This window comes from Callospermophilus lateralis, chromosome 2 (assembly GCF_048772815.1).
Source record: "Callospermophilus lateralis isolate mCalLat2 chromosome 2, mCalLat2.hap1, whole genome shotgun sequence".
Taxonomy (NCBI): Eukaryota; Metazoa; Chordata; class Mammalia; order Rodentia; family Sciuridae; genus Callospermophilus; species Callospermophilus lateralis.
Window position 1 is genome coordinate 71,458,835 of NC_135306.1, and position 26,175 is coordinate 71,485,009.

Genomic DNA, 26,175 nt, shown 5'->3' on the forward strand with positions numbered 1-26,175 from the left:
CAAATGCCGCAGTCTGGCTGGGCACAAATCACAAGCCACTGAAGCAGGAACAAACTTTATTTCTGAACTCCACCAGCACACTCCACACACGCTCCCCGGGAATCTCCCGAACGCCACACAGCTGGTCCAGGAACCAGCAGCCAGAAATATTCCTCCTCTGGCACTTCCCCAACCAATGGGAACTCTCCGGGAACTGGAGACTCAACGGGAACTCCACGAGAACTCACTGGTGTCACCTCTCAACCACTACTTCTGGCAAAAATGCCATGTGTCATCCCGACTCAGCTGTGGCCCTCAACAGCTATTTATGTGTAATATGAATTGAAATGCATTCTGCTGTCATATATAACAAATTAGAATAAATTTTTTAAAAGTGTATTGTTAAATCTCCATGTATTTATATATTTTCTGTACGATTTTTGGTTTTGATTTCTAATGTTATTTTATCATGCTATAATAAGATGAAAACAATCATATCATTTTTTTTCTGGTACCTGCTAAGAATTTATATGTGGCCTAAAGTATATTCTATTTTGGAAAAGATTCCATGATCCATTGAGAAGAAAATTTATTTAGCTGTTGTTGGATGAAATTTTCTATAGATATCTGTATAGTCTATTTGATTTAGAATATTTTTCAGGTGCAAAGAGTCTTTACTGAGTTTGTGTCTAGATGACCTATCTAATGATGAAAGAGGTGTGTTGAAATCACCCAATCTTCTTGTACTGAGGGCTATGTGAGTCTTCAATTTGAGTAATGTCTCTTGTATGTAATTAGTCCATGTTGTATCCACATTGGGGCATAAATATATATTATTGTTACATCTTCTTGTTGGATTGTTCCCTTTTCCAGGATGAGGTGACCTTTTTTGTCTCTTCTAACTAACTTTGGTTTGAAGTCTGCTTTTTCAGCTGAGAGTTGCTGCTCTTGCATTTTTGGTACTCCATTTGCATGATATATCATTTTCTTCTTTTCACTTTCAGCCTATGGCTGTCTTTGCTTTGTCTGAGTCACTTGCTAACAACATATAATTGGATATTATTTTTTAATCAATTTGGGCAGTTTATGTATTTTAATTGGAGATTTGAGATCACTTACATTCAGTATTATAGAGATGTTTATTAACTCATGCCATTTTAATTTACTTCTAATATTTAATTTCACCTAGTTTCTCATTTGCTTAGCTAATCTTCAAATGAGCTTTGCTCACTTGTGAGCACTGGGGTTTGTTTTTTATTTCTTCTGTGTGGAGTATTTCTTTAAGCACGTTCTGTAGTGCTGGCTTAGCAGTCATTAATTCTTTTAATTTCTGCTTACCTTGAAAGGTTTTTATTTCCCCTTTGATTTTGAAGAATAACTTTGCAGATTATAGCAATCTTGATTGAGTTATTTTCTTTCATGACCTGGAACACATCATTGCAAGCTCTCTGGCTTTAAGAGTTTGTACTGAGAAATCGGAAGTAATTCTCACTGACTTACCTACCTTTAAATGTTACCTGATTTTTTTTTTTTTACTTGAACCTTTTAAAATCCTCGCCTTTTTCTGTTTAATTATAACATGTTGTGGAGAGGTTCTTTTTTTTTCCCATTTGGGGATCTAAATGCCCCCTGTATCTGAAAGACCATCTAATTCTCAAGGCTTGGAAAATTTTCCATTATTATTTTTCTAAAGAGGTTATTCATTCCATTAGTCTGCCTCTCACAATCCTCCTCAATTCTTATGATTCTTAAATTTTGTTTTTCAGAATTTTCTTAGAGTTTTTTCAGAGTTCTTGATTATTCTGATTCATGATTGCTTCTTTTCTTTTCTTTAATACTTTCTGAATGTTTAAGGTTGGGCACTTTTTCTTCCAGCTTTGAGATTCTGTTTTCACCATGGTCTACTATTAGAGATACTTTCAACTGAACATTTTTTATCTATCTATCTATCTGTCTATCTATTTATTTATTTATTTTTGTGTGTTTTATTTTCAAGATTTCTGTTTGTTACTTTTTCAATATTTCTATCTCCTTATTGAATTTCTCATCCATATTACATACAGACATCCTTAATTCATTCAGTTGTTTTTCTGTGTTCTTTTGAAATTCATTGCCATTTGTATAGTCTTTCTTTTGAATTCTTTATCTGGTATTTCATTCACTTCAATATCTTTGGGGTCAGATGCTGGTGAATTATGAACTTTAGGAAGTATCATGTTACTTTGTTTTTTTTTTTTTCATATTTCTTGTATTCTTGTGTTGCGTTTTATGCATCTGTTGGAGGTATTTCTTTTCTACTCTTATGTGTGAGCCTTTGTAGGGCACACTCTTCACTTGCCTAAGTGCTCTAGAGTGATCTAAGTTGAGATCCCTCGTCATAGTTGTGGTATTCCACAATGTCATCCACGGCCGTAATAACTGCAACAAAATGAATGGTGGGGACAGGAATTGTGCAAACCAATAAGTTCTAAAAGATAGTAAAAACATAGTTCATTAAGAGATAATAAAGTGTGATAGAAAGGTAGAAGAGATGTTTTATAAATGAACAGAGAGAACACAGAAGATGTAACAGTTAATTGTTATAAGGAAGGAGAAAAAAATAGGAAAAACAAAGTAAAGGAAGGGAGAAAGAACAGGAGAATGTGTTAGCAAGAGAATAAAAGAAAGATAAATGAGAAGAAAAACAGAAGAAAGCAAAAATAAATAACACCAAAATTCTAACTTACAAAAAACAAAGCAAAAACAAAACAAACAAAAAGCTACATAATAAAAATGAGTAAAAAGAAACAAATATGTACATATGTCCCTGATCCAATCAGCAATAGCAAGACCACCAAAAAAATGAAAAAGGAAAAAAAAATTTCTTCATGAAAAATGAAGTAATAATCTCCACTGAGGTGGTCAAACGAGTTGATAAGAATGGATGGTCATTGCCTATGCCTAATTGTCCTTCTTTCCATTTCTTCTTGGGCTATAAACTTACAGAGAGGTGAGGGGCTACCGAGGTACAGAGCGTGATTGCATGAGTGCACAGAGGTAGGGGCTGGGGATTGTCAACCTCTTCCTCTTTTTGTATTGCATACTGAGCTGCCAGTTGATATGGCTAGGACTGAAGCTAGTTAAAATACCTCTCAGATACCCTTCTTACCAGGATGAGGTGGGATGAAGTGGGGAATGCTGTCAATTGGAGTATGTTCTGTACAGACTCCAGACTGATGCACTCTCAGGGTGGGGCTGCTGCAGAATTCTCTGAGGGGAGTTCCAGGGGTTAGGGCTTAGGTCTAATCAGGCCTTAGGTGCTGGGCTCTGCAGTTGCCAATCTCTGCTTGGGGTCTGGATCTCAGGAGCCTCCCAATAATTCTTCCCATGAAACAGGGGAGCCAATCCTCCATACACTCTGCTGCTCACACCCACATCCTTTCTAAGCTTAAACCCTGAGTGTACTCACACCCACGGGTTCAGATTCTCAACCCTCTTCAACTGGTCACGTGGGCTGCCAGACTCCAAGGAAAAGCAAGTTCCCTTTCATTTTATTTTTCTAACTTGAATCCCCAGGACAGCCTTTTCTCTGTGCCTGTTTCACTCACATTCTGCTGGGTACACCCTATGCCACACAGTAAGTGTTTGCTGGGCGGTCTGGCAACGCACTCTATGATCTCTTTAGCTCCAGCATCAGCAAGCAGCAGCAGGCCTCCTCAATATGGCTCCAGCTTTAGCTCCCCAGCAGCCAGCTGAAAGACACAGAGCATTTTTCAAACACCAGTTTGTGGTGCAGCTTCTGGATCAGGTAAGTTCAAGATGCTTTCCTGATCTACAGGTTTTTCTGTACCAAATCTTCTCGCTGTTTCTCTCTGTGTGTTATCCCTCCCCTCTGTGGTAAGCCAAGGCTGCTGCCACTGCTGCTGCAATTGGCTTGGCTTCAATGTCCTCTTTCTTCTTTGTTCAATACACCTGAATCTCTAAAATTCTCTGAATGTCCAATATTGAATTTTAGTGAAATCCCTCTTTCATCCTCCTTGCTAAGAAGTGGTACTCTACTGTTTGCATCCCAAACCATGGAGCAACTAGGGATGCAGCATTCATCTGATCTACCATCTTGAACCCCCCTTATCTTTTATTTTGAGACAGGGTCTCACTAAATTGCTAAGGTTGGCCTCAAACTTGTGATCCTCCAGCCTCAGCCTCCTGAATTGCTGGAATTACAAATGTACACCACAGTGCACAACTGTCACTCTGTTTTATTTCCTATTTTAAAGGTCTTATTTATTTGCTAATATGTTAATCATTAATTATGCCCCACACTCTATAATGTCTGCTTTTATTCCATGAGCAATGTAAGCCTAGAGGTCTGGGAGTCATTTTTCAAACCTCCTTTTCTTTGCTCTCTCTTACAACTCCCCCCCCCCCGCCCCCCAAATCATCTGCTGATCTTGACAGTTCTAATTCTAAATGTGTTGGGAACTCTCTTTATGTCCCCTGCTGTTGTTGTAGCTCCAGGCTACCTTGACACTCACTGGACTGCAGTGGCTTCCTGTTCGCTGCCCCACTTTCACTGTAGCCCTTCTCCAACCCCTTCTGAGCACAGGGCCTGGAAAAAAAAGAGCTGATAAAAATACAGGTCATGTTGTTCAGGGCCTGACATATTTGGCTTTTTTATAATATTAGCTCAACGAATGAGCATAAAGAAGCAAATGAGCAGAGAGAATGAATTGATAGAAAGTCTTTTCCAGTCACATCTTGGCTGGTGACAATTAGTAGGTCACAGAGCTACTACATGTGAGATTTGGTGCTAAACCCAATTTTTCTGAGAATGGTCAAGGGTTTATCTATAGAAAGCATGCTCCCATAGCTCTTCATTCCTTCTCACTCCAAAATATGAGCAGCATTTAATTTTTACTTTAATGTATAATCATTTAAATTGTGATTGGAAGATTGATACCCATTTGCTGATGAAAATTGTTAAATGATTGAAGAACATAGAGAAATAAGGGTAATAAGGAAGAACTATTCTTCACCATGCATGAAATTTTCATATTTTCCTTTACTGTTATATTTTTAACCAAAAATTGGCATTTATTTTTATTTTTTAGGTACCAGGGATTGAACTGAGGGACACTTGACCACTGAGCTACATCCCCAGCCCTCTTTTATATTTTATTTAGAGACAGGGTCTCACTGAGTTGCTTAGTACCTTGCTTTCACTGAGGTTGGCTTTGAAATCGTGATCCTCCTGCCTCAGCTGCCCAAGCTGCTGGGATTACAGGTATGTGCCACCACGCCCAGCTTGCCATTTATTTTTATAAACTGTTCAGAATTTTATTACTGGGAATTAACTTGGTGATTTTTAATGTAATTCATTCTGATATATATATATTATATATATAATATATATTTATAATTTGTGTGCTATGTATTTCCATAATGTATGGAAAAGATGTTTTGGAGGACAGTAACCTTAGGTTTAAGAAAGTTGACATTATAATTTTAAACCTTATCTGCACCATTAACACACATAGGCTTTTAGCTCTTCTAATCCCTTAATTTTTATAACAACTTTTAAAAACTGCAAAATGTTTATAGACTTTAAAAAAAATCTAATTATTTCTTAGATCTTTTTGAAAAGGAAAAAGAAACTGTATAGTGTTTTTATTAGGTTCAGATAGCAATGCATAACTATGTTTCTCTTTTAAAATCATAATATATATAAAATATTAAACATTTTATATGGATTTTTTTATGCAGAAGGTGATATATATATATATATATATATATATATATATATATATATATATATATATATCCCTGAAGCAACTTTTTTTAAAAATTTTTTTAATATTTATTTATTTTTTTTTTTAGTTATCAGCGGACACAACATCTTTGTTTGTATGTGGTGCTGAGGATCGAACCCGAGCCGCACGCATGCCAGGCGAGCATGCTACTGCTTGAGCCACATCCCCAGCCCCGCTGAAGCAACTTATAAATTTCATCACTGGTCTTTACACATGTTGGCAGACACACATGTGAAATATGTTTGAAATTTGTTTAATTACTTTGACATTTGGTATTATAATAAGCATTCTTACCTAATACATAAAGGAATAAATTAAATGGAATCCAATACCAGAGTTATCCTCTCTTCATTAAGCAGAAAGGATGCATGTGTTTTAAAATTACATGCCATATCTGAGTTGTCTTCAAATGTCATTTAATTTACCATTTCGTACATTTTAAAATGGCCATAGTCTTTTTTTCATTCTCCCTGTCTCTTAATTCGTTAGATACTAACCATCCGCTCCAACAACCATAATCAATTCCAATTTTCATCAAAATAATTTAAAATTGATCAAAGAACCAATTGTATAACCTAATTTTCAAAAGCATTATGCTACCAATATATAGTAGTAATATAATACATTTCTAATATTGTCAATCTAAATTGATTTTTAAAAAGTGTTTAACACTGCCTGACACAAAAAGTGCTTGTTAAATGGATGGTCACGTCTTTGAGACTATCATTTTCTTGGCAACTATTTCGATTCTATTAAAGATTAATAGAATTATAGTTAGGGTGACCATCTGTCATAGCTAGTTTGGAAGCATCCTGGTTAATGTCTATTGTCGTAATGCTCTTCAACTTAACATTTAGCACTCCAAAGTATCTCGATTTGGAGGATAAATCATATGGTCACCAATTTATCACTGCAAGGTGTTAGGGAAATGCACCCCCGCCCCCATAACCGAAGCCTAGCTTGCAGCAAGAACTGGCCTTGAACTCAATAGAAATTTGCCCTTCCCCGAAATCACCTGACCCTTACAGCCAGTCCAAAATGTTAACCCCGCCCTTTGAAGAAGCAGCAGCGGCTGTTCCAACTAGAGACTGTCCCCACTTTACAAAACCCTTGCAAATTTCTACAGGAGCCGCACTCCGCTGTTGTGATTTCGGCCGGCAATTGGGTTCCGATAAAGCTTTTTGTTACAGGCGGTGCGGTCTTTTTTCTCCGCAGTTAAATCTTACACAAGTTACAGCGGTAAGTCTACAGTATGGTGATCATCTATGGATTCCAGCTGAACTCTATGCAGGTCCCTTGACAGGCTGAGTAGCTCTCCAAGTATGGGAATGTGTACTTAAAACAGGTAAAATTATTCCAATGCCTCTCTCCCCTTTCCTGTTATAGATGAGATTCAGACAACCACTTAAGGAACTGAAACTAGATACTTACCTTTCTTTTCCTGTGGTAGACAGGGTGGACTAGAACTATAGTGGTCACAGTTGTTTGTAGATTTGGCCTAAGCCGGTGACACTTGAGTGACAGTCTTTTCCATACCGATTTCTTGTGATTTACTTTGAGGTTACAGGCACTATTTCTTTTTCTTCTGATTTTTCTCTTCTTCCTCCTCCTCCCTCCTTCTCCTCCTCTCTCCTCCTTTCATCTTTCATCTCCTCCTCCTCCTCCTCCTCCTCCTCTTTTTCCTCCTCCTCTTCCCTACTTCTCTTCCTCCTCCCTCCCTCTTTCCTCCCTCCTCCTCCCTCTTCCTCTCTCCTCCTTCCTTCTTTCTTCTTCTTCTCCTCCTTCCTCTCCCCACTCCTCCTCCTCCTTTTCCTCCTCCTCTTCCTTCTTCTTCTTTTTCCCTCCAGGGTCTATATAATCCATCAATTCAATACAGTTACGAAATCTGATTGCCACCTTCCAATTGGGTCTATCTGTTGCTGCTGTGATTTCTCAATATATCCCAATTTCTAATTAAGTTTTTTAACTTGAAATTGTGCTTTATTCTGTCACCTAAATCTTTATGGCAATGCCAAATAGATATCATGTGAAAATCAGTCCTCTTTACTATCCGACATTAGAGAGAGCTTAGTGGTGGCTTCAAAACTCCCAGATTTACTACTGGCTACATAATTTGTGGAATTCACTGTAAGTTGAAAATGTAGGGTGCTTTGTTAAAAGATTATTGAGTCTTTTAATATGATAACAGTGGAGCATTGTCCTTCTATCACTAAGACTCTCATGATTTCATAGAGCTTATACCTATGCAGTTGGCTCTGCTTGAATCTCTCATCTAATGGTTTCTTTCAATTTTTTTTTTCAAACAATTATGGACCATTATTTTGTGTGTTCATTTGCATAGATGAATTTACTCATGGCTGGGAATGGATGATGCTAGTAAAGGTGTTGACAGAGGTTTAAGGCAAGGGCTTAACTTAGACATCTCAAGGAACTGGGAAGGTATGATACCACAGACAGTAAAACCATCAGGTAGTGACTGACTGCATGCCTGCAGAGGACAACAGCTGCCTATTTAGCCATAGAGGATTTCCCCCACATATGAACATAGACAGTATGCTGTCAAATATTTTTTTAAAAAAATTAAAAATAAAAAATTGTATAGAATTTTATTTCTCTATTGTCAATAAATTGAAGATATAAAAAAAATTTAATGTTGGTTGAGAAAAATAGCTGCAGTCCAAGGTTGACCCCAGAAGTGTTAGCCTTCTAAATTTTTGTTTCTGATCAAATTTATGAAGGTATTAATTATTCACATGCAATGAATTTACTCTTCAGGTATAATTTCTCTGAGTTTTAAAAAACACATCTGTGAAACGACCACCACAGGCAAGATGTTGTTTAATTTCATTATTTCCTCCCAATTTCCTGGTGTCTTTTTGTGGCAATTCCTCTAGCTCTGGCAGTCACCAACATGCCATGTCATATAAATGGAATCACACTGCTTGGAGCCTGTCGAGACAGGCTTCCTTCAATTAACATAAAACAATGGAAACTTATCAACATTACATTTACATTAATGTATGTACTAGGTTTGTTTCTAATTTCCACAGGCAATTTTTTCTTTCTCTCCTTTCTCCTTCCTTCCTTCCCTTCTTCCATGATTCCTTTTCTCTTCTTACTTTTCCTCTCTCTCCTTTAGTTATCAAGTATACAAAAGTAGATTAATTTTGGTATTTGTTTCATAGCACTATCATTTTGGTTCATTTCATTATTTTGACTTATAATAATTTTATTGAGATAAAATTGATGTACAGTAAACTGCACATCTTAGGGTGAAATGGCTCATAATATTAGCTATGTGTTTAACTTTTTAAGAAATTACATAACTGTTTTCCACAATGTGTACCATTTTGCATTTCTACCAGCTGTATATGAGAGTTCTAGTTCTTCCTCATCCTCTTCAACACTTGGAATAGCCAATATTTAAAAGTTTGGTCATTTTAATACATGTTTTGCAATATGTCATTGAGATTTTAATTTTCTTTTCTCTATATGCCATCATTTTCTTCATCGGTCAATGATTCATTTAAATTCCTTGCATATTTTTAATGAGTTGTTTTCTTCTTAGTACCTCTTAAGAGTTGCATATATTCTGAATATAGTTTTTTTATCAGACATATTATTTGCAAATATTTTTCTCACAGTCCATGATTGTCTTTTCATTATTTTAACAGGGGCTTTTGAGGAGTAGTTAATTTTAATTTTGAAATTCATTTTATCATACACACACACACACACACACACACACATACACACAATATAGACATACATATATATGCCTTCTGTTTCCATAATCCACTCATCTTAACGCCAATAAGAACTATACTGTTAATAAGAGGCAGACAGATGTGAATGGTAGGAACTGTTGGGAGTCTCCCTGAGAACTCCCTGGGCCTTTCAAACATGGCGGTGGGCAAATTGCCAGTGGGCAGCTAGAACTCCCCGGGCCTTTCAGATAAGGCGCCCCTAATGCAACATGGCGGGGGGCAAGTTGCCAGTGGGTGGATAACAAGTTGTTTTGAAAACCTTCTAGTTGGCCCTCCCATCTTCCGTACTTGTGGACAGTTCATGCCCCCCATGAATCTTATGCAGGGCAGACATGCGTGCACTGTAGGTGATGACCTGACCTTTACTATGATTGGCCCCTGGAGCTTCCTGGTTTAAGATAACTGACTCTCACTTTCTATATAAGCTAGCACCAGCTTGCAGTAAAGTGCTTCATCTTTGTCACTGCTGTCTGTGTGTGTGCATTTTGATCTCCCATGACAAACCTTGGCCTTTCAGGAACAGAACGAGGTTATGGAAATAATTCTATAAAATCAGCTCATTGTGCTGACTTCCACATGCTTTCTTTCCAAGAAGCATTTTATCTGCAGCCCTGTCTGACTTAATGGGTAGTGGAGAGGATATTTCACAGGCCTCATCAAACTACCTGTTATCTGCAGGAAAAATGCAAGCCTGAAATAAGAGAAATCCAAGTTATCCTGAAGGGGGAGCCTTTTGGGACCCTTTTGTGAGAAACAGTCCAGTGATTCATATTCATATTCATATTCATATTCAGAATATAGCATTTAGCCTTACTCGTAAAATTGAGATGTAAGAAAGGCAACCTGTAGCCTATCTATCTAAAGTCCACAGTCCTGGATCAAGCCACCTGAGGATGGCCCAAGTGTATCCAATCATAATCATTTTAACAATAGCACTTTTGTCAATTTAAAAACTACCCAATCACATAGCTTGTAACTCAAAACTCCTCCTATCAGAGTAAGGGGCAGTGCTGTGTTAGGGATAAACAGAAGTGGGCTGCTAGGTGTGCTAGCTTGCCCCAGTTTATTCAGTAGCGCAGCCATCGCCCTTCTGCAGAAGTAAATTTTCCCTTGCGAAACTACTCCTGCAAGTGTGTGTCTGATTTTACCTTTTAACACCCCAATGTTTCTAATACTCTTCACAGACCAGATCCCAGAACTCAGACCTAAGTAAGGTCTCATTCAAAGGCAGAGACCTCACCAAGAGACTAATGGGTAGAAATATCTATGGGCTCCATCAAGGCTTTTTTCAAATGTAAAAGACTGAGGCTCAGCTATGGAAACACTCTAGCCAACTCCTTTGTCCCAGAGAAGTGGAAAAAAATAGAAGGTGAGAGTGAACCCGAATGGGAAATATAGGAGGGATTCAAGCTCAGGCTAAAGGATACAACAAATATCCTTGATACATTTTCAATGCCTGTTTAACATAGATTTTGATCAATGTTCATACCCCAAAACCATATAAGCCCTCTAACCTAGCACACCAAAATGGGTTTTCCTGTTATCAGGCCACCTCCATATTGGGGAGCTCTCTTGAAAAACCAGCCTCTACCTCAGAGCAAAGCCTGTCCAAGGAAGGGACGTGACCTTTGTCCTTGGAAAGACCCACAGAGCACTCCTAGGCACATTCCCACCCTGCTAAGTTGTTTATCTACAAATAACAGGAGAGATCTGCTTCGCCAGGTATCCCTGACTCAGTCAGGCTAGGTGGAGATCCATAGCAACCCCCAGCAGCCACCAATCAGCATGAGACAGGGAAATACCTGGGATGCCAGATGACCCTCCCAGTAGTTTATGGTGTTGGGAAACCATGTAGTTCAGCACATACACCCCTCTTGCTTAAACCAATCAGTTCAAATGAATCCCCCTCTTGTAGTAACCAATCACCCCTACCCAACTTGTTCCCGCCGGTGAATGTGCTAATCATGTTTTAGAGTTGTTTTATGATTTTCCCGTGGTGTGTGATGATTTGCAAAGAGATGCTATGATGTATGTGGGGGTCCCTGCCTTCTCCAAAGAATGTATAAAACTGCTGCAAACCCTGGGCTCAGGGCCTCTCAGCGTCACCAGTTGCTGTGTGTGCGCAGAGGACCGAGCTAGCTCGCAATAAACACCCCTTTGCTGTTTACATCGGTCTTGGTCTCTGGTGGTCTTTTGGGGGTCCCGAATCGAGCATAACACTCTGTCTTCTCACATAAATAAATTCTACTCTATTCACTCTTCCTTTCATTGTCTGTGGATTTATTCTTTAAATTTGTGAGAAAAGAACCCAGAAGGAAATTTGTGTTGCCTACAACCTACACAAACCCCATAAGCCACGGAAGAGGGGAATTTAGTTTCATTTCAAAACTCTGGTTTCACTGACCTGATTACTAATAGCTTTCTAGTAATGTCTTGAGACTTGATAGTATAAGTCCTTTAATTATTTTCTACTTTTTCAACATTGTGATTTCTAGTCAAAGTAATTTTATTTATTTGTGAATTTTGAAAATTAGCTTATCACAGCATTTAATACCATGCCATTTAATATTTAATGTACCTATAAAGAGGCTTTAAGTAAAGATATTTATTGGTACTGAAGAACCAAGATAATTTAAAAATTATAAAGAAAATGTGGCTGCATATCAATTTATTCACTTTTACTGTTATATAACATTATGCACTGTGATTATTTCAAAATTATTATATTTCATAATTTATATATTTGTGACTATTCTGTAATGTAAATGTTGGTGAGGATGCTTTAGAGTTTTTGTCATTGTTTTCTTATTAGGAACAGTGCTGCTAATATGAATAGTATTTGCCTCTTTGGAACATGTGCAGGAGTTTCTTGTATGCAGTCTTGGTAGCAAATTTGCTGGGGTCATGGTTTGGTAGAATTTTCTAGTTAATTTATACTTCCATCAGCATATATAAGAGTTTTTATTCATCCTCATTCTCCAGTATTTGGAATTGTCACAATTATCATTTTAGCCAGTTTAAATAGGGGGAAATTGATATCCATGCCTATAGCCATCTTGGTTTCTAATTCCTTAGATGAGATTTAGATAGGGGTTTAGGATAAAGAGGGAGATATATTGAGTCTCAAATGAAATGACTATGAGCCACTGAGATGCAGTAAGGGCTCAGAAACTGTTTAACTCTTGAGCAACGTGCTATTGGTTCATGCCCTTGTAAAATGAGGGAAATGAACAAGTGCAGGGAAAACTGGCATAAAATTATCTGGCTCCCCCTGGCTCCATCTCCCATCCAGCCTCAACTACTATCCCTCTATAAATGTTGGACCCTCAATACTAATCCTATAAGGTGCTCAGGGAGTTGAAAATAGCTCCTTCTACTTTTCCTTGGACCATCTTTTAATGAATAGAATTTTCTTATTTTAAAGTAGTCAATTTTATCTTCAGAATTTTTTTTTCTGTTAATGCTTTCTGTCTTTAATTTTTAGTATTATTTTTGTAATTTTGTGGCTACAAGCCTTGCAGAACCTCTTTCTTTTAAAATTTGTTCATATGTTTGTTATGGGTTTTGCCAGAATAGTATTTAGAGTTATTTCATATTTATGCTTAAGTTAATATGTCATGTTGTACATAATTTTCACTCTAGATTATAGATTCCATAATGTGAAAAAAAATTGAAATTTCATTTGTTATTAATTCTCAAATTATAAAACTACTCTGGGTATCTTTAAACTTAAGTACTTGTATCAGCAGTCTTCTACCTTGCTATTCCAGCTAAGATCTAGTGCCTAGAAAAGGGAAAACCTTGGTGAACATTAGTTTTGTTTTAAGCTTGTTTTAACTTATAATCTGGGGTTTGCTATACTGCTTTGGTTAAAAATCTACACACTGCTCTGAATATTCTATAAGGATCATATATGTGCACAAGTCGATTCGTGAAGCCAAAAGCTGCTGGTGTAAATGTGCCACGAGGATCCATTTCAAAACACTGCTTCCTCTTGCCAAGGTCAGGACAGCCATGCCTGCTCTCATGAAGTAACCAGAGAATGCAGCGTCCTCTCTCAAAAAAGGCAGCCTCGTTCGCAACATCACATTTCAGTGGGTTTTTTTTTTTTTTTTTTTTTTTGGTTCTTTTCTTTCTTTTCAATGATGGAAATAATTTTTTTTTCTCATTCTAAAATCAAGATAAACTTTTCCTATGAGAAGTTTGGAAAGAGAAAAAAAAATGTATTTACCCAGAAAAATAGACATTTCCTCTTATAGCAGGTTTTATTTTTCACAGAAGTTGAGAAAAGGGGTGCAGTGTCTTCAGGTTTCCCCACATTGGAGACTGATTGCTAAGTTGGATGCTTCTATACTTTGCTGCTTAAAGTGAACTCTAGGCGTAGGAGTGGTTTTCTTACTTACTCATTTAATTTACCCAAGTATACTTAGTGGTTGGTATTTCTCACCTTACGGTGAACTTACAGTGCCCCCCAAGAATGGAGGGCTTTAAAAAGGAGAGGCAAGAACATGCAGAGTGGGATGGAGCCAGATTTGGGCTGAATGAGACTGAGGTGATCTATGTAGTTTTGTTTCAACCCTTAGCCCCAAATGCGACCCTTTTGACCTGAGTACTCCACCCTTAAATGGTAAACTAAACATTCATGAAAATTTAATGGTGAGGAAATTAGTACCTTCTTACGTTTCAGACTGTGAAATGGCACCAGGGGAGACTTTCAGTGGCAGGCAGAAGTGTGTGGATCAAACCTGAAACCTTTGTTCCTTCAACCTGTTATACTTAGCTGAGCCAGCCGGCAGGCCACCCACCCAGACATCCTGACTGAACACCTCCAGGATGCCACCCAAAAAAGGTATGTCAAAATAGATACCTGTTTGTGGAATAGTATTCCTTCCTAAAAGGTGTAAGTTTGCTTACAAAGTTTGTTTCCTGATTTTTGTGAGACTTTTTTTTTTTTTTTTTTTGTAGATAGATTCCTTTGTTTCTTGAGAAATTGGGAAGGGTTTAGTATTCTTCAATTTCTTTTCTTTATGGATGTATGATTTTACCAACTGGTAACAGCTCAAAGTTCCCTTTTGTGTAAGAAGACAGTGGGGAAAGCAAAATCCACTGAGATTCCAGCCCAGCAACTTGAACTTCAGTTTCTGTTCAGAACTGTGACCTATCATCAGAGTGGTGCATGGGACAGCCTCTTGAAGGGGACTTGTTCTGTTACAGTTTGTGCATTCAGTTTATGCATTAACTCAGAAAAGGTTCTGAGTTGATTAAAGTTGAGGAAGGGAGGAAACAGATTAAGACAGGGAAAGCCCAGAAAAGATACCTGAAATCACACCTTGGGGATATTAGTGGGGAGAGATGAGAACTGTCATACCATATGGTTTTGGTTGCTGTGACTCACCACAGAGTGCATTTTCAGGGCCATGTGGATGATGTGTGGCATGGTCAGCAGTCATTCTGTGATGTTTATGTGGCTTACCTTTGGATCCATTTTTAGCAATGTTTCAGTCCTCAAAGATAAACTGGTAGAATTTTCAAATAGGAAAAACCTGGACATACATATTTGCTTTCAGAATATCTCATGTAATCCAGGTAGTCTTGCCATTAGTCATTCCTTTAGCTAACTCATTTAATCTTAGACTGGAAAGTGGAGACGGAGACCTCATTTAGAGATAATCTATTAAAGCCATCTAGCCTCAGGGCAGTATCTTGGGCATCTAAGAAGTATCCTGTTTAGTATGCTCAGCTATTTTGTTAACCTCCAACATCAGGGGATCCTGGGAGCATTTGTATTGAAGGAGGGCTTTGCTTTTAGAAAACAAAAATAGAAAATAACACTTCTTGTGAGGGTCTATTCACTTGCCCCAAGAAACTACTAAAATAGTCCAGAGTTGCATATTAGATTTCAGCAGTTTGGAATTGGTTTTCCATTAATGATTTACATCTTGGGTAAGACATGTTTTATGTGTTCCCCAATTGGGGTCCTCAAGCCCCCAAGCTTCTCAGGCTAGGTGTTGCTATTTGAAGTGACTTTTTTTTTTCTCTTCTTCCTCTTCCTCTTCCTCCTCCTCCTTCTTCTTTTTTAGAGCTCCTACAATTCTTACTGAAACATAAAATAAAGCTATGAAGGGCTATCTTAAAGGCCAATCATCTCATTAAACAAGTAATGTTAGAACTGATGATGATGATGATGATTATCATCATCATTATTATTTTATACCAGCAATAGAACCCAGGGGCACTCACCAACTCCTGAGCTCCATCCCCAGCCTCCTTTATGTTTTGAGACAAGGCTAAGTTGCTTAGGGTCTCTCTAAGTTGCTGAGGATGACTTTGAACTTGCGATCTTTCTGCCTCAGCCTCATGAGCCACTGGGATTACAGGTGTGTGCCACTGCACCTGGCTAGAATTGATTATTATTAATGATTATTAATACTGTCTACTAATTATCATTAATCATATTGCTTTTTAAGTTATAGGTATCAACATTTAGTAGCTTTATTTTGATTATGAATGTAATATTTATAGTTGCAAAAATACATGAATTTTAGAAAAATATATTAAACGATGAAACAAAACCCACAGAATCTCACCATCAAAAGAATGGTATTTAGGTATCTTGCAGATATTTTCTGTTTGATTTAATAAAAGAGACATAATGTAAATATAAATCAAAACATCACATTGTACCCCTTAATATCTAGTATTTATAATTATTATTTTCAGTTAGAAAGAAGATAAAATGAACAAAAATGGATATGGTACTGCATTTTCTTTATCCAATCATCTGTTGAAAGATGCCTAGGTTGGTTCCAGAGTTTAGCCATTTTAAATTGTAAATAAATTGTAAATCAATCTGTAAATGAATGTAGTTTTAAAATTTGTTCTGTTTAGATTACATGACAGTAGAGTGCATCTTGACATATTGTACATACATGGAGTATAACTTAGAATCCTATTCTTGTGGTTATACATGATGTGGAATTTCACTGGTGGTATATCCATATATGAACATAGGAACATAATGTTCAATTTATTCTATTGTCTTTCCTATTCCCATTCCCCCTATCTTCTCTTTATTCCCCTTTGTCTAATCCACTAAACTTCTACTTTTCCCTTCTCCCTCCCTTATTGTGTGTTAGCATCTGCATATCGGAGAGAATATTTTTGTTTTTTTTTGAGATTGGCTTATTTCATTTGGCACAATAGTCTCCAGTTCCATCCATTAAACAGCAAAAATTATAAAGCCATTCTTTTTTATGGATGAGTAATATTCCATTGTATATGGTACCACATTTTCTTTATCCATTCATCTGTTGAAAGGTGCCTAGGTTGGTTCCAGAGTTTAGCCATTGTAAATTGTCTTGCTATAAACATTGATATGACTACATCAGTATAGTATGTTGATTTTAAGTCCTCTGATTATATGCTAAGGAGTGGGATAAATGGGTCAAATGGTAGTTCCATTCCAAGTTTTCTGAGGAATCTCCATACTGCTTTCCATAGTGGTTGCACCAATTTGCAGTCCCATCAGCAAGGTATCAGTATACCTTTTTCCCCACATCCTTGCCAACATTTATTACTTGTATTCTTGATCATTGCCATTCTGACTGGAGTGAAATGGAATTTGCATTTCTCTAATTGCTTTAGAGATGTTGAACATTTTTTCATATATTTGTTGACCAATCATATTTCTTCTGTGAAATGTCTGTTCAGTCCTTTGCCAATTTATTGATTGAGTTATTTGGATTTTCTTTTTTGGTATTACAGGGTTGTTTTGTTTGTTTGTTTGTTTTTGTTCTTTATATATCCTGGAGATTAATGCTATGTCTGAGGTGCAGGTGGCAAAGATTTCTCTCCCTTTCTGTAGGCTCTCTCTCTCATATTCTTGATTATTTCTTTTGCTGTGAAGAAGCTTCTTAGTTTGATCCCATCCCATTTATTGATTCTTGATTTTACTTCTTGCCTTTTGAGGATCTTGTTAAGGAAGTCAGTTCCTAAGCCAACATGGTGGAGATTTGAGCCTATTTTTCTTCTATTAGGTGTAAGGTCTCTAGTCTATTACCTGAGTCCTTGATCCACTTTGATTTGAGTTTTGGGCAGGGTGAGAAAGTTTTAATTTCATTTTGCTGCATATAGTTTTCCAGTTTTCACAGCACTATTTGTTGAAGAGGCTATCTTTTCTCCAATGTATGTTTACGGCTCCTTTGTCTAGTATGAAATAACTGTATTTATGTGGATTTGTCTCTGTGTCTTCTATTCTGAACCATTGGTCATCTGCTGATTCTATCACCTGTGTCATCTGGATGCTTTCATTGATTGACTTGATTGCTCTCCTGGTTGGAAGGCATTGTTTTCTTTTTTTTAATTTCTTTGCTTATCTGATAGTTTTTATTCAATATTGACATGTTGAACTTTGTTCTGAGATTTTCTGTATTTCTTAAAATGTTTTCGTGTTTTATTTCTTTCTTGGAATGAGTGGGATAGTTTTTGAGATTTGCTTTGAAGCTTAATTAGGGTGAGTTCACAGCAGGGCTATTCTGGTCTGGGCAATAACCTTCTGAGGACTCTAAACAATATCTATGAACTAGGAAATCTCTCTGTTCTGACTAGTGAATATTCTAAACTATTTCCCCATTTGTTTTTCCTTTTTGGTACCAGAGATTGAACCCAGGGGCACTTAACCACTGGGCCACTTCTCCAGCCTTTTATTTCATTTTATTTTGAGACAGGGTCTCACTAAGTTGCTTAGGGCCTCACTAAATTGGTTAGGCTGGTTTTGAACTTGGGATCTTTCTGCCTCAGCCTCCAAGCCAGTGGGATTATAGGATATGTGCCACTGTGCCTGGCTATTCCCACATCTTATGAGCTCTAGAGTGATTTTTCCCAGTCCTCTCTGATGGGTCTTTTTCCTGGTCTTGATGGTTACTACACATATATGCCAAGAGCAGGGCTCCGCCAAAGTTTGAAAGGATTTAGTCATCTCCAGATCTTTCTGTCTGCAGCTTCTTTCTGATATTTTACCCTGCAAATTCTAATTGTGTTGGACTACCTGAAATTATAACTGTCGCCTCAACTCCATGATACCATGAGCCTCTGTTGAGATTCTCCTCTGTGTGCTGTAGCCCAGAAACTCTCCTCAATCTGTCTGGGCTGATCTCAGTCCCATTTGTATTTTGAGAGATCATTGTTTGGGGCTGCTTATTGAGTAGTATCTAAGAGAGATGTTTTATTGGGTTTCTAGTTGCTTAAGATAAGAACCATTGGGGCTGGAAGCAAAATTCCGGTACTGTTTTTATAATATGCTTTTACTTAATTATTTGAGGATTCCCTCTAGTTATGACTTTTGGGTGATATAAAGAGGTAAATATGCTTTTATATCTTTAAATCATATTTTTCTAGTTTAAGATAACTATCAAAATCCTGATTTTTGTCAAGGGTATAGTTTTTTTAGTATCCAAATTCAATTTGTCAGTATCCGTAAATATTAGGTATACCCATATCGTATGTTATAATGGGAAAAGAAGGATGAAATTCCACTCTTATCTAATGTCTTTGTGGGTCTTAGATTTAGGGTCCTGAAGTCTATACCTATTTATTAAGTAAGATAACATTAACGTGATTTAAACCCAAATTGATATAGGCAGTAAAATATATCCCATTGAAGAAGTTTAATCTCTTAAATTTATTTTTCTCCTATTAATGCATTCGTCAGTGTAACAATTGTTTCAATTCGGAAATTTATTTATACCTAAATATTTCATTTTAGCATATAAGAATTCCTCCTCGGGCTGGGGATGTGACAAGCGGTAGCACACTCGCCTGGCAGCCTGGCATGCACGGGGTGCTGGATTCGATCCTTAGCACCACATAAAAATAAAAAAGTAAAGATGTTGTGTCCACCGAAAACTAAAAAATAAATATTAAAAAATTCTCTCTCTCTCTGTCTCAAAAATAAATTCCTCCTCTTCTGGTTGTGGTATGGTATACACAAGGGTCATATTTATAAGTATTCTCTTATCTTCTTGTGTTTAAACAAGCTGTATACCTTTAATTTTAATTCACTTAAAACAATGTCCAATGTATCTATTGATTATTAAATACAACAGAACGTACCGTACCATAGACTCTTCTTGAGTTCAAGAAGCTCTTAATCTATTTGACAGATCAGACAAATACAGAAAAAAAGTTTTAAAAATACAAGATTGCGGGGTGCAGTGGTGCACACCTGTAATCCCAGCGGTTTGAGATGCTGAATTAGGAGGATGGCGAGTTCAAAGCCAACCTCAGCAAAAAGTGAGGTGCTAAGCAACTCACAGAGACCCTGCCTCTAAATAAAATACAAAATAAAACACAAAATGTACTTTTTCTCATTTGCAAATCTTTTAATCTTTTTCTCTGACTCTAGTGAATATTCTTCAGGTTATCTTGATCAACCCCTTTGCTGTAGCAGAAACGTTCAGAAATAATATCAGTTTTGGTTATACTGGGTGGTGACTTCCCAATCCTGAATGCTGGAGTTCTGTATATGCATCCCAGATCTCTGCTTGGTTTTCTTGCAATGTAGGTAGTAGAACAAATGTTGAGATCATACAGTACCAGGTTTTAATCCTTTTTTCACTTCTTTTAAGCTTTATACCTTGAGCCATTGTATTAGTAAAGGGCAATTCAGGTAGAACCAGAAAACACTATAGCAAACCCAGGGAATTTTCTTTTTCTCTACCTTCTGCTAATATGCTTTATTCTTTCTAGCTCCATATAGGAGATGTGATGGGTAAGGCTGAAGCTAAATGTGCCTTAAGCTTTCATTTTCTCAGCTGGGTGGATAAATACATATATGTCAGGGTTCCATTCACAGAAAATGGGGTAGTGGTAGAAAAGTTCCCAGGAACACAGGAAACTAGAAAAATAAAATTACAATTGTTCAGAATCACTAATTATTTCACTGCTTTTAGTCTATCTTGCCTGTAGAATAGAGATAATGCCTATTTTACTGTGTAAGACCTGATATACAGAAAAAAATTCTTAGGTTCTGTCCTTAACTCTTCTTCCTTCCTTTCTTTCTTTCTTTTTTTTTTTTTTAATTAACTTTTCATTTTCTTTCCTAGATGTTTTTCTGCTAAATCTGGTATTAATGTGTTACCTGTAAATGGGAATACATTTTCATGAAGTAGAATTATTGAAAACCAGCTTCGAGTTCTAGCATATTTAAGGCAAGGATTCACATATTCCTCCAGAGCCAAGTACATGCAGTGGAAAGAAGCAGGAATTGAGTAACTTTGATGATGATTCTCTGAAAAAAGTTGCTTGCTAGGGCAAGGTTTGTGCAGCTACGGAGGCAGCCTATGGGGCAAACTTTGAGGTGGCACCCCGGGAGTGTGAAAAGACCCTCAAAAGGAAGCATTAACTAAGTCAAGTGACCATAGTGTGAAGTCCTTCAGGGCTCAATGGAATGGTTTTGAAGAACTCACAAGTTTTCCCAGGCAACAGTCACAACAAGCTCAAGGGGGCCACCCAGGGGGAGTGAGGATGCTTAACTTTTTGCCCTTCTGCTCTTAGTAATCTCATTCTGCTAGTCTAGGTCATCTAGGAACCAGAAGCTACATGGTGAGTGGGGAAAGAGGAGTCAGAAGAAATGGTCAGGGGGAGTCTTACATTACCTTCCCCACTTAGGTCTCCAAGCCTCAGTTCTGAGTAGGAAGGGCCGGCTCCGAGATTGCCGTTTTAATGCAAACTGGACTGATACCCTACTACCTGCAAATGAATCTGAATTATCAAAATAAAGTGGTTCTGATAACTGAAAATTATCAGAAAGCTACAGAATCTATATGAGGGGTTATCTAGGGTTAGAAAAGTGATTAAAGGCGTGTTCATTCACCCTTTAAACAAATGACCTCCACTTAATAAAGTGAACTATACTTGTAGTTAGTAGGTTACATAGTAGGTTTTGATAAAATAACCATTTTTTTTTCTCTTCAAGAAAATAATTAGAAGCTTTAAGCAAGATAGTTAAGATACTTCTTATGGTGGTTCATACATTGGTATCTGTAATCTATTCTGCTTAAGTTCTGACGCAAGTGAGGATTTCTATTTGTGATTCCTGATCCTTAATTGCTGGTGGCTGAGAGTATATAGTCATTGCTTTCTGACCTTGAGAATAACTGCATAGTGCTATCAGTCATTTTCTACTCCTGAAAAGTAATGATCTTTCTCATTGCTCATGTCTGTCCTTTTTCATTGAAAGGAAGGGTGGTCCTTGTACCATAGATTGAGAATCCTTCATACTCTCTTGATATTACTGTTCTCTTCTGCTTAAAGTCTGAACTGAATATGTACCCTCATTATGCAAAGCCATGGCACTTCCTGGGTAATGAAGTACTAAAAAGTCTTCTCAGCAATAGTACTTTTTTTTTTTTTTAAATTTCATGATCAATATCATGTGCAAGTCCAGGCTTTACATATGGTGATTTTATGAAACACAATTTTCTACCTCAGATATCTTTCCTTTTCCTTAAACTTACTAAATTATATTTAGGTCAGTTCTCCAATTTTAAACATCTGCTTTTTGAGATGCAATACACTACAAAACTATTTCCACCCCCAATTCTGTCAACTTTTGAAAAAATAATCTTTATTTTAGACTCAGAGAAAAAAGTTTTCTTGTTTTTCTACTTCTGTTCCAACTCCCCATATAGACAGTTTTTCAGAGAGTTTCTGAATTTTTATGATTCTACAGACACATTGTGGAACCACAATGCAAAGAAAAGACCACCAACTCCAATTTTAAGTCAAATTAAAGCAAGCTTATACTGTGTACACAAGAGAGAGTTGGCTAGTTAGTGCCTGCCTCACCCCAAATGCAGGGCCTGAGGACAACACCCCAGCTCTCTAGAAAAAAGGTTTTATAGCACAAAAAGTTACAAAGGGGCGTGTCTTGGGAGCTTACAATTAGTTAACAGGGTTCTGGCAAGCATAATACAAAGGCAGATAGCAAATTAATGATCTACATGGCTTAACATTTCAAGGTAGGTAGTAAATTGAGATTCTAACATCAGAATTTATGAGGGGGTGCTAAGGTCCTAGGGAGGGTTGTTATCTGGTCAAAGAGAGCTAGGCATGGGTGAGTGTAGAGCACGGCAGGAATTCCAAACAAGACTAGCCCTCAGAGTATGGTCAGGCCAAATAGAAATCTTAGTAAAAAAGAAATGAACTTTTCATAACTTTGTGACAAGATGACTCCCAATCTTAGGATAGAATTAGGTTGGGTTCATCAACATAATGGTAATATTAACCTCCCACTGAATTCTTAGAAAAATAGATTTCTACTTTTTTAATACTTTGGTGGAAATGTGAACAAATGAGATTCTTTTTGCAAAAACATCTTTGGACCCTGTTGGAGATGTTTGAAAGTCTTAGTCAAAATTATCAAGGAGCTAAGAAGTGTGTCCTCCTGTGTCTTCCCTGTATTGTAGTAATAATACCATTGTGATCCAGGATCCAGTGCCCCCGAGTTCTCTGTCCTCTGCTTTTCATTTTAGCTTATTTCATCCAAGTGTCTGGATGGAAAAATGTCAACACATTATCTTTACACTGGAGGGTAAATCATTACTTAAAGATGTGTTTTTGAGTTTTCAGCCATGCCTTGTCTTTTTCTTAGACCTTGGCTAATTCCAAGAGTATTATTCCTTTGTGTCTCTTCCATCATCATTAAGGTGAGATGGTTTCGTGTTGCTAAGCATCCATCTTAGTCTTAAAGTACGACCAAGTGCCTGTGGCAGACATGATGACACCCCAGTTTGAGAAGTCAAAACATCACAGGTGTGTCATCACGCTGCCATTTGAACTTGGTCTTACTTTAAGTTTAATTATCTAATTTGCTTGATGTACTCTCCATTCCCTATTAGTCTAATACATTTTCCATGCTATAAATTTGATTTGATTGAAATAATACCTTAGCCCTCCTGGGTCTTAACTGCAAGGCCCATCTTTCAAGCCTCAGTTGGTTACCACCTCCTCTTACTGCTTTCCTGAATTTCCTCAGCGCAGCATGACTTCTTCCTCTTCCTACTTCCTGGGGTCTGAAGTACTCTTCATTTACATATCATTCTTTTCCAAGTGCTTTGGTGTAGAGATGTTATTTACATTCCTTACGTGAATATTGATCATTTTTTTCCTCAAACACTGAAACACTTGATCAGATTATGTTTTTTCCACTCTGTGAGATTCTTCATATAAATTATTTTACACATTCATGAAATTAAATCATTATTCTGTTAGATTGTCATCCTGACAAAGCCCAAAGTTGAGGGAAGCTTGCTGTGTTCAATTTTCTAGTTGCTAACCTCACTGATGGTTTGAATCTTCTGGCCAGTGGACTATTGCTCTAGAGAAAATCTACATACAGGGGACACATGTTCATGATGCAAATGTGGCTTGGAGAGCACCCCTCCCCTAGCCCTTCAGAGACAACCTAGGTAAATAGCCTTGGGTGTTTCAGCCAGTATTGATGGAACATTTGGGTTTTGTCAGGAGAAGAAATTTTAAAAATCCCTAACAAAATAAAATCCACACTGGAATGCTTGTGCTCTCCAGAACTTGAATCTCTTTCCTGGAATATTTAGTAAGAATTGGCATTGCTTCCTTTTTGGCTTCCATTTTCCATGTTGCTTTTCCTGATTGCAAGCTCTGTTTTGATTCCTCTTGTTTTCCTTTAGGGGTACCAGGTCCATGGATTTGGCTACTTGCTCTGCCCTGAAGCCATTTTGTTTCTTTAGGAAGCCTTTGAGTGTGTGCCAGATTTCATCTTTGATTCTTTGATGCTTAAAACCACTCAAGAGTTTGGATTTTGTTTTAAATGATATGAAAGCAAAGGTTCTCATTTTATAAGCTGTGTAAGGAGAAATGTGTTGCCATTTTTAAGGAAAGAACAGTAAAAAATTCTGCAACAGTATACCTTAATCATCAAGACTCCTCCAGAAATGACAGGATGAATTACTGGACTGCTAATTACACTGGAAAATCTGGGACAGCAGGGATAGAGTTAAACTTTTAAACCACATATTCCTGTTTGCCAAAAGAGCAGTTAGATTTGGTAAACATTTATTGAATGGATGATGAACGGTATGAATAATGAGTGGTATGAACCTGGATTTTGTAAGCTACCTCCTGAGACTTGTTCAAATGGTCATAAGTAGAGGTATTTCTTGTTTAAGTTCCTACTCCTGCTTGTAGGGGTTTTGGAAAAGGAGGTTGACCTCTGGTGCTATATCATCATTAAGTTGTGTGGATTAAAAGGCAGAATTCAAGGAAGAAAGTCTATTTTAAGATACAGTACTTATTAGGTAGGCTGCTGTAGAAAGTGGTGCGAAGATATTTCACACACAGAATGTCACATCCAGGGTGCTTTAGCACTGCATTCAGATGGCCTGGGTGGCATGGTGGGGAAGCACCTGTACCTGAAATAAACCTTGACAAGTCTGGCAACTGGTGACTCAGCCTCTGGTCAGGAGGCCTGAACATGATGTCTGGCACCATGAAGCCACCTTAGCTCCCAGATTTGTGGGTCAGTCTCACAGGGTTGTAATTAATATGTTTCATTTAAAAAATCTGCTTCGCTTTTTATTTCCCACTAAATTTCTTCTGGTCTATATCTTTATGTAAATGAAGGCACTAGATGCTATCAGCAGCTACTGCTAAAAGGGCCTTTGCTGTCTCTAGGAGCAGGAATGGCCTGCAAAAAGATTTAAACATTTGATAATTATAGGACTAAGGTATCCTAAGTAAATGTTTGAAACAAAAATAAGTGAACAGATAAATAATAAGTAACCAAACTATTATAGTTTGATTTCAATGCCCTCTTCTCAATAACTGACAGAACAATCAAAGAAAAAGAATCAGTAAGCATACTGAATAATTCCACAAAACTTTTGACAACTTTGAGCTAATTGACATTTATATAACACTTAAGAAAAGCAGGATACCCATTTTCTTCAAGTGCATACAGAAACTTTGAAAAGAAAAACTATCCTAAGCCAAAAATAAATTTTAAAAGATTCAAATAATAAAAAATATATTTTGGGGTTGGGGTTGTAGCTCAGTCTAGAGCACTTGCCTCGTATGCATGAGGCACTGGGTTTGAATCTCAGCACCGCATAAATAAATAAATAAAATAAAGATATTGTGTCCATCTACAGCTAAAAAAAATATTAAATATATATATATATATTTTTTTTTTAACTGAAGAAATTAAATTGGAAATCAATGTGAAAATAACTGGAAAAATCCCCAAATATTTGGAAAGTAAATATCATACTTGTAAATGACCCGCATGTCAAATAAGAATTCAAGACAGACATCTGAATGTGTTTGAACCGAATTAAAACACAAACAAACACAAACACACTTTACATTTTTAGATACAGTGAAAGCAGTATTTAAAAGAAAACCTAAGCCGGGCACAGTGGTGCATGCCTGTAACCCTAGCTTCTACAAGACCGAGGCTAGAGGATCGAGAGTTCAAAGCCAGCCTCAGCAATGGCTAAGCACTAAGCAACTCCGTGAGTCCCTGTCTCTAAATAAAATATGAAAAAGGGCTGGGGATGTGGCCCAGTGGTCAAGTGCCCCTGAGTTCCATCCCTGGTATCAAA

General features: G+C 37.2%; 1 protein-coding gene across 1 annotated transcript in view; it reads left to right on the forward strand.

Moving 5' to 3' along the window:
* Window positions 1-3,679: 3,679 nt before the first annotated feature.
* The window catches only part of Tmc1 (transmembrane channel like 1), a 161,402-nt gene continuing 138,906 nt past the window's right edge, over window positions 3,680-26,175 (forward strand). Inside the window, exons 1-2 of the mRNA XM_076841505.2 lie at window positions 3,680-3,766; window positions 4,471-4,597. Coding sequence (XP_076697620.1) covers window positions 3,680-3,766; window positions 4,471-4,597 — 214 coding nt within the window. The remainder of the gene's footprint in view (window positions 3,767-4,470; window positions 4,598-26,175) is intronic.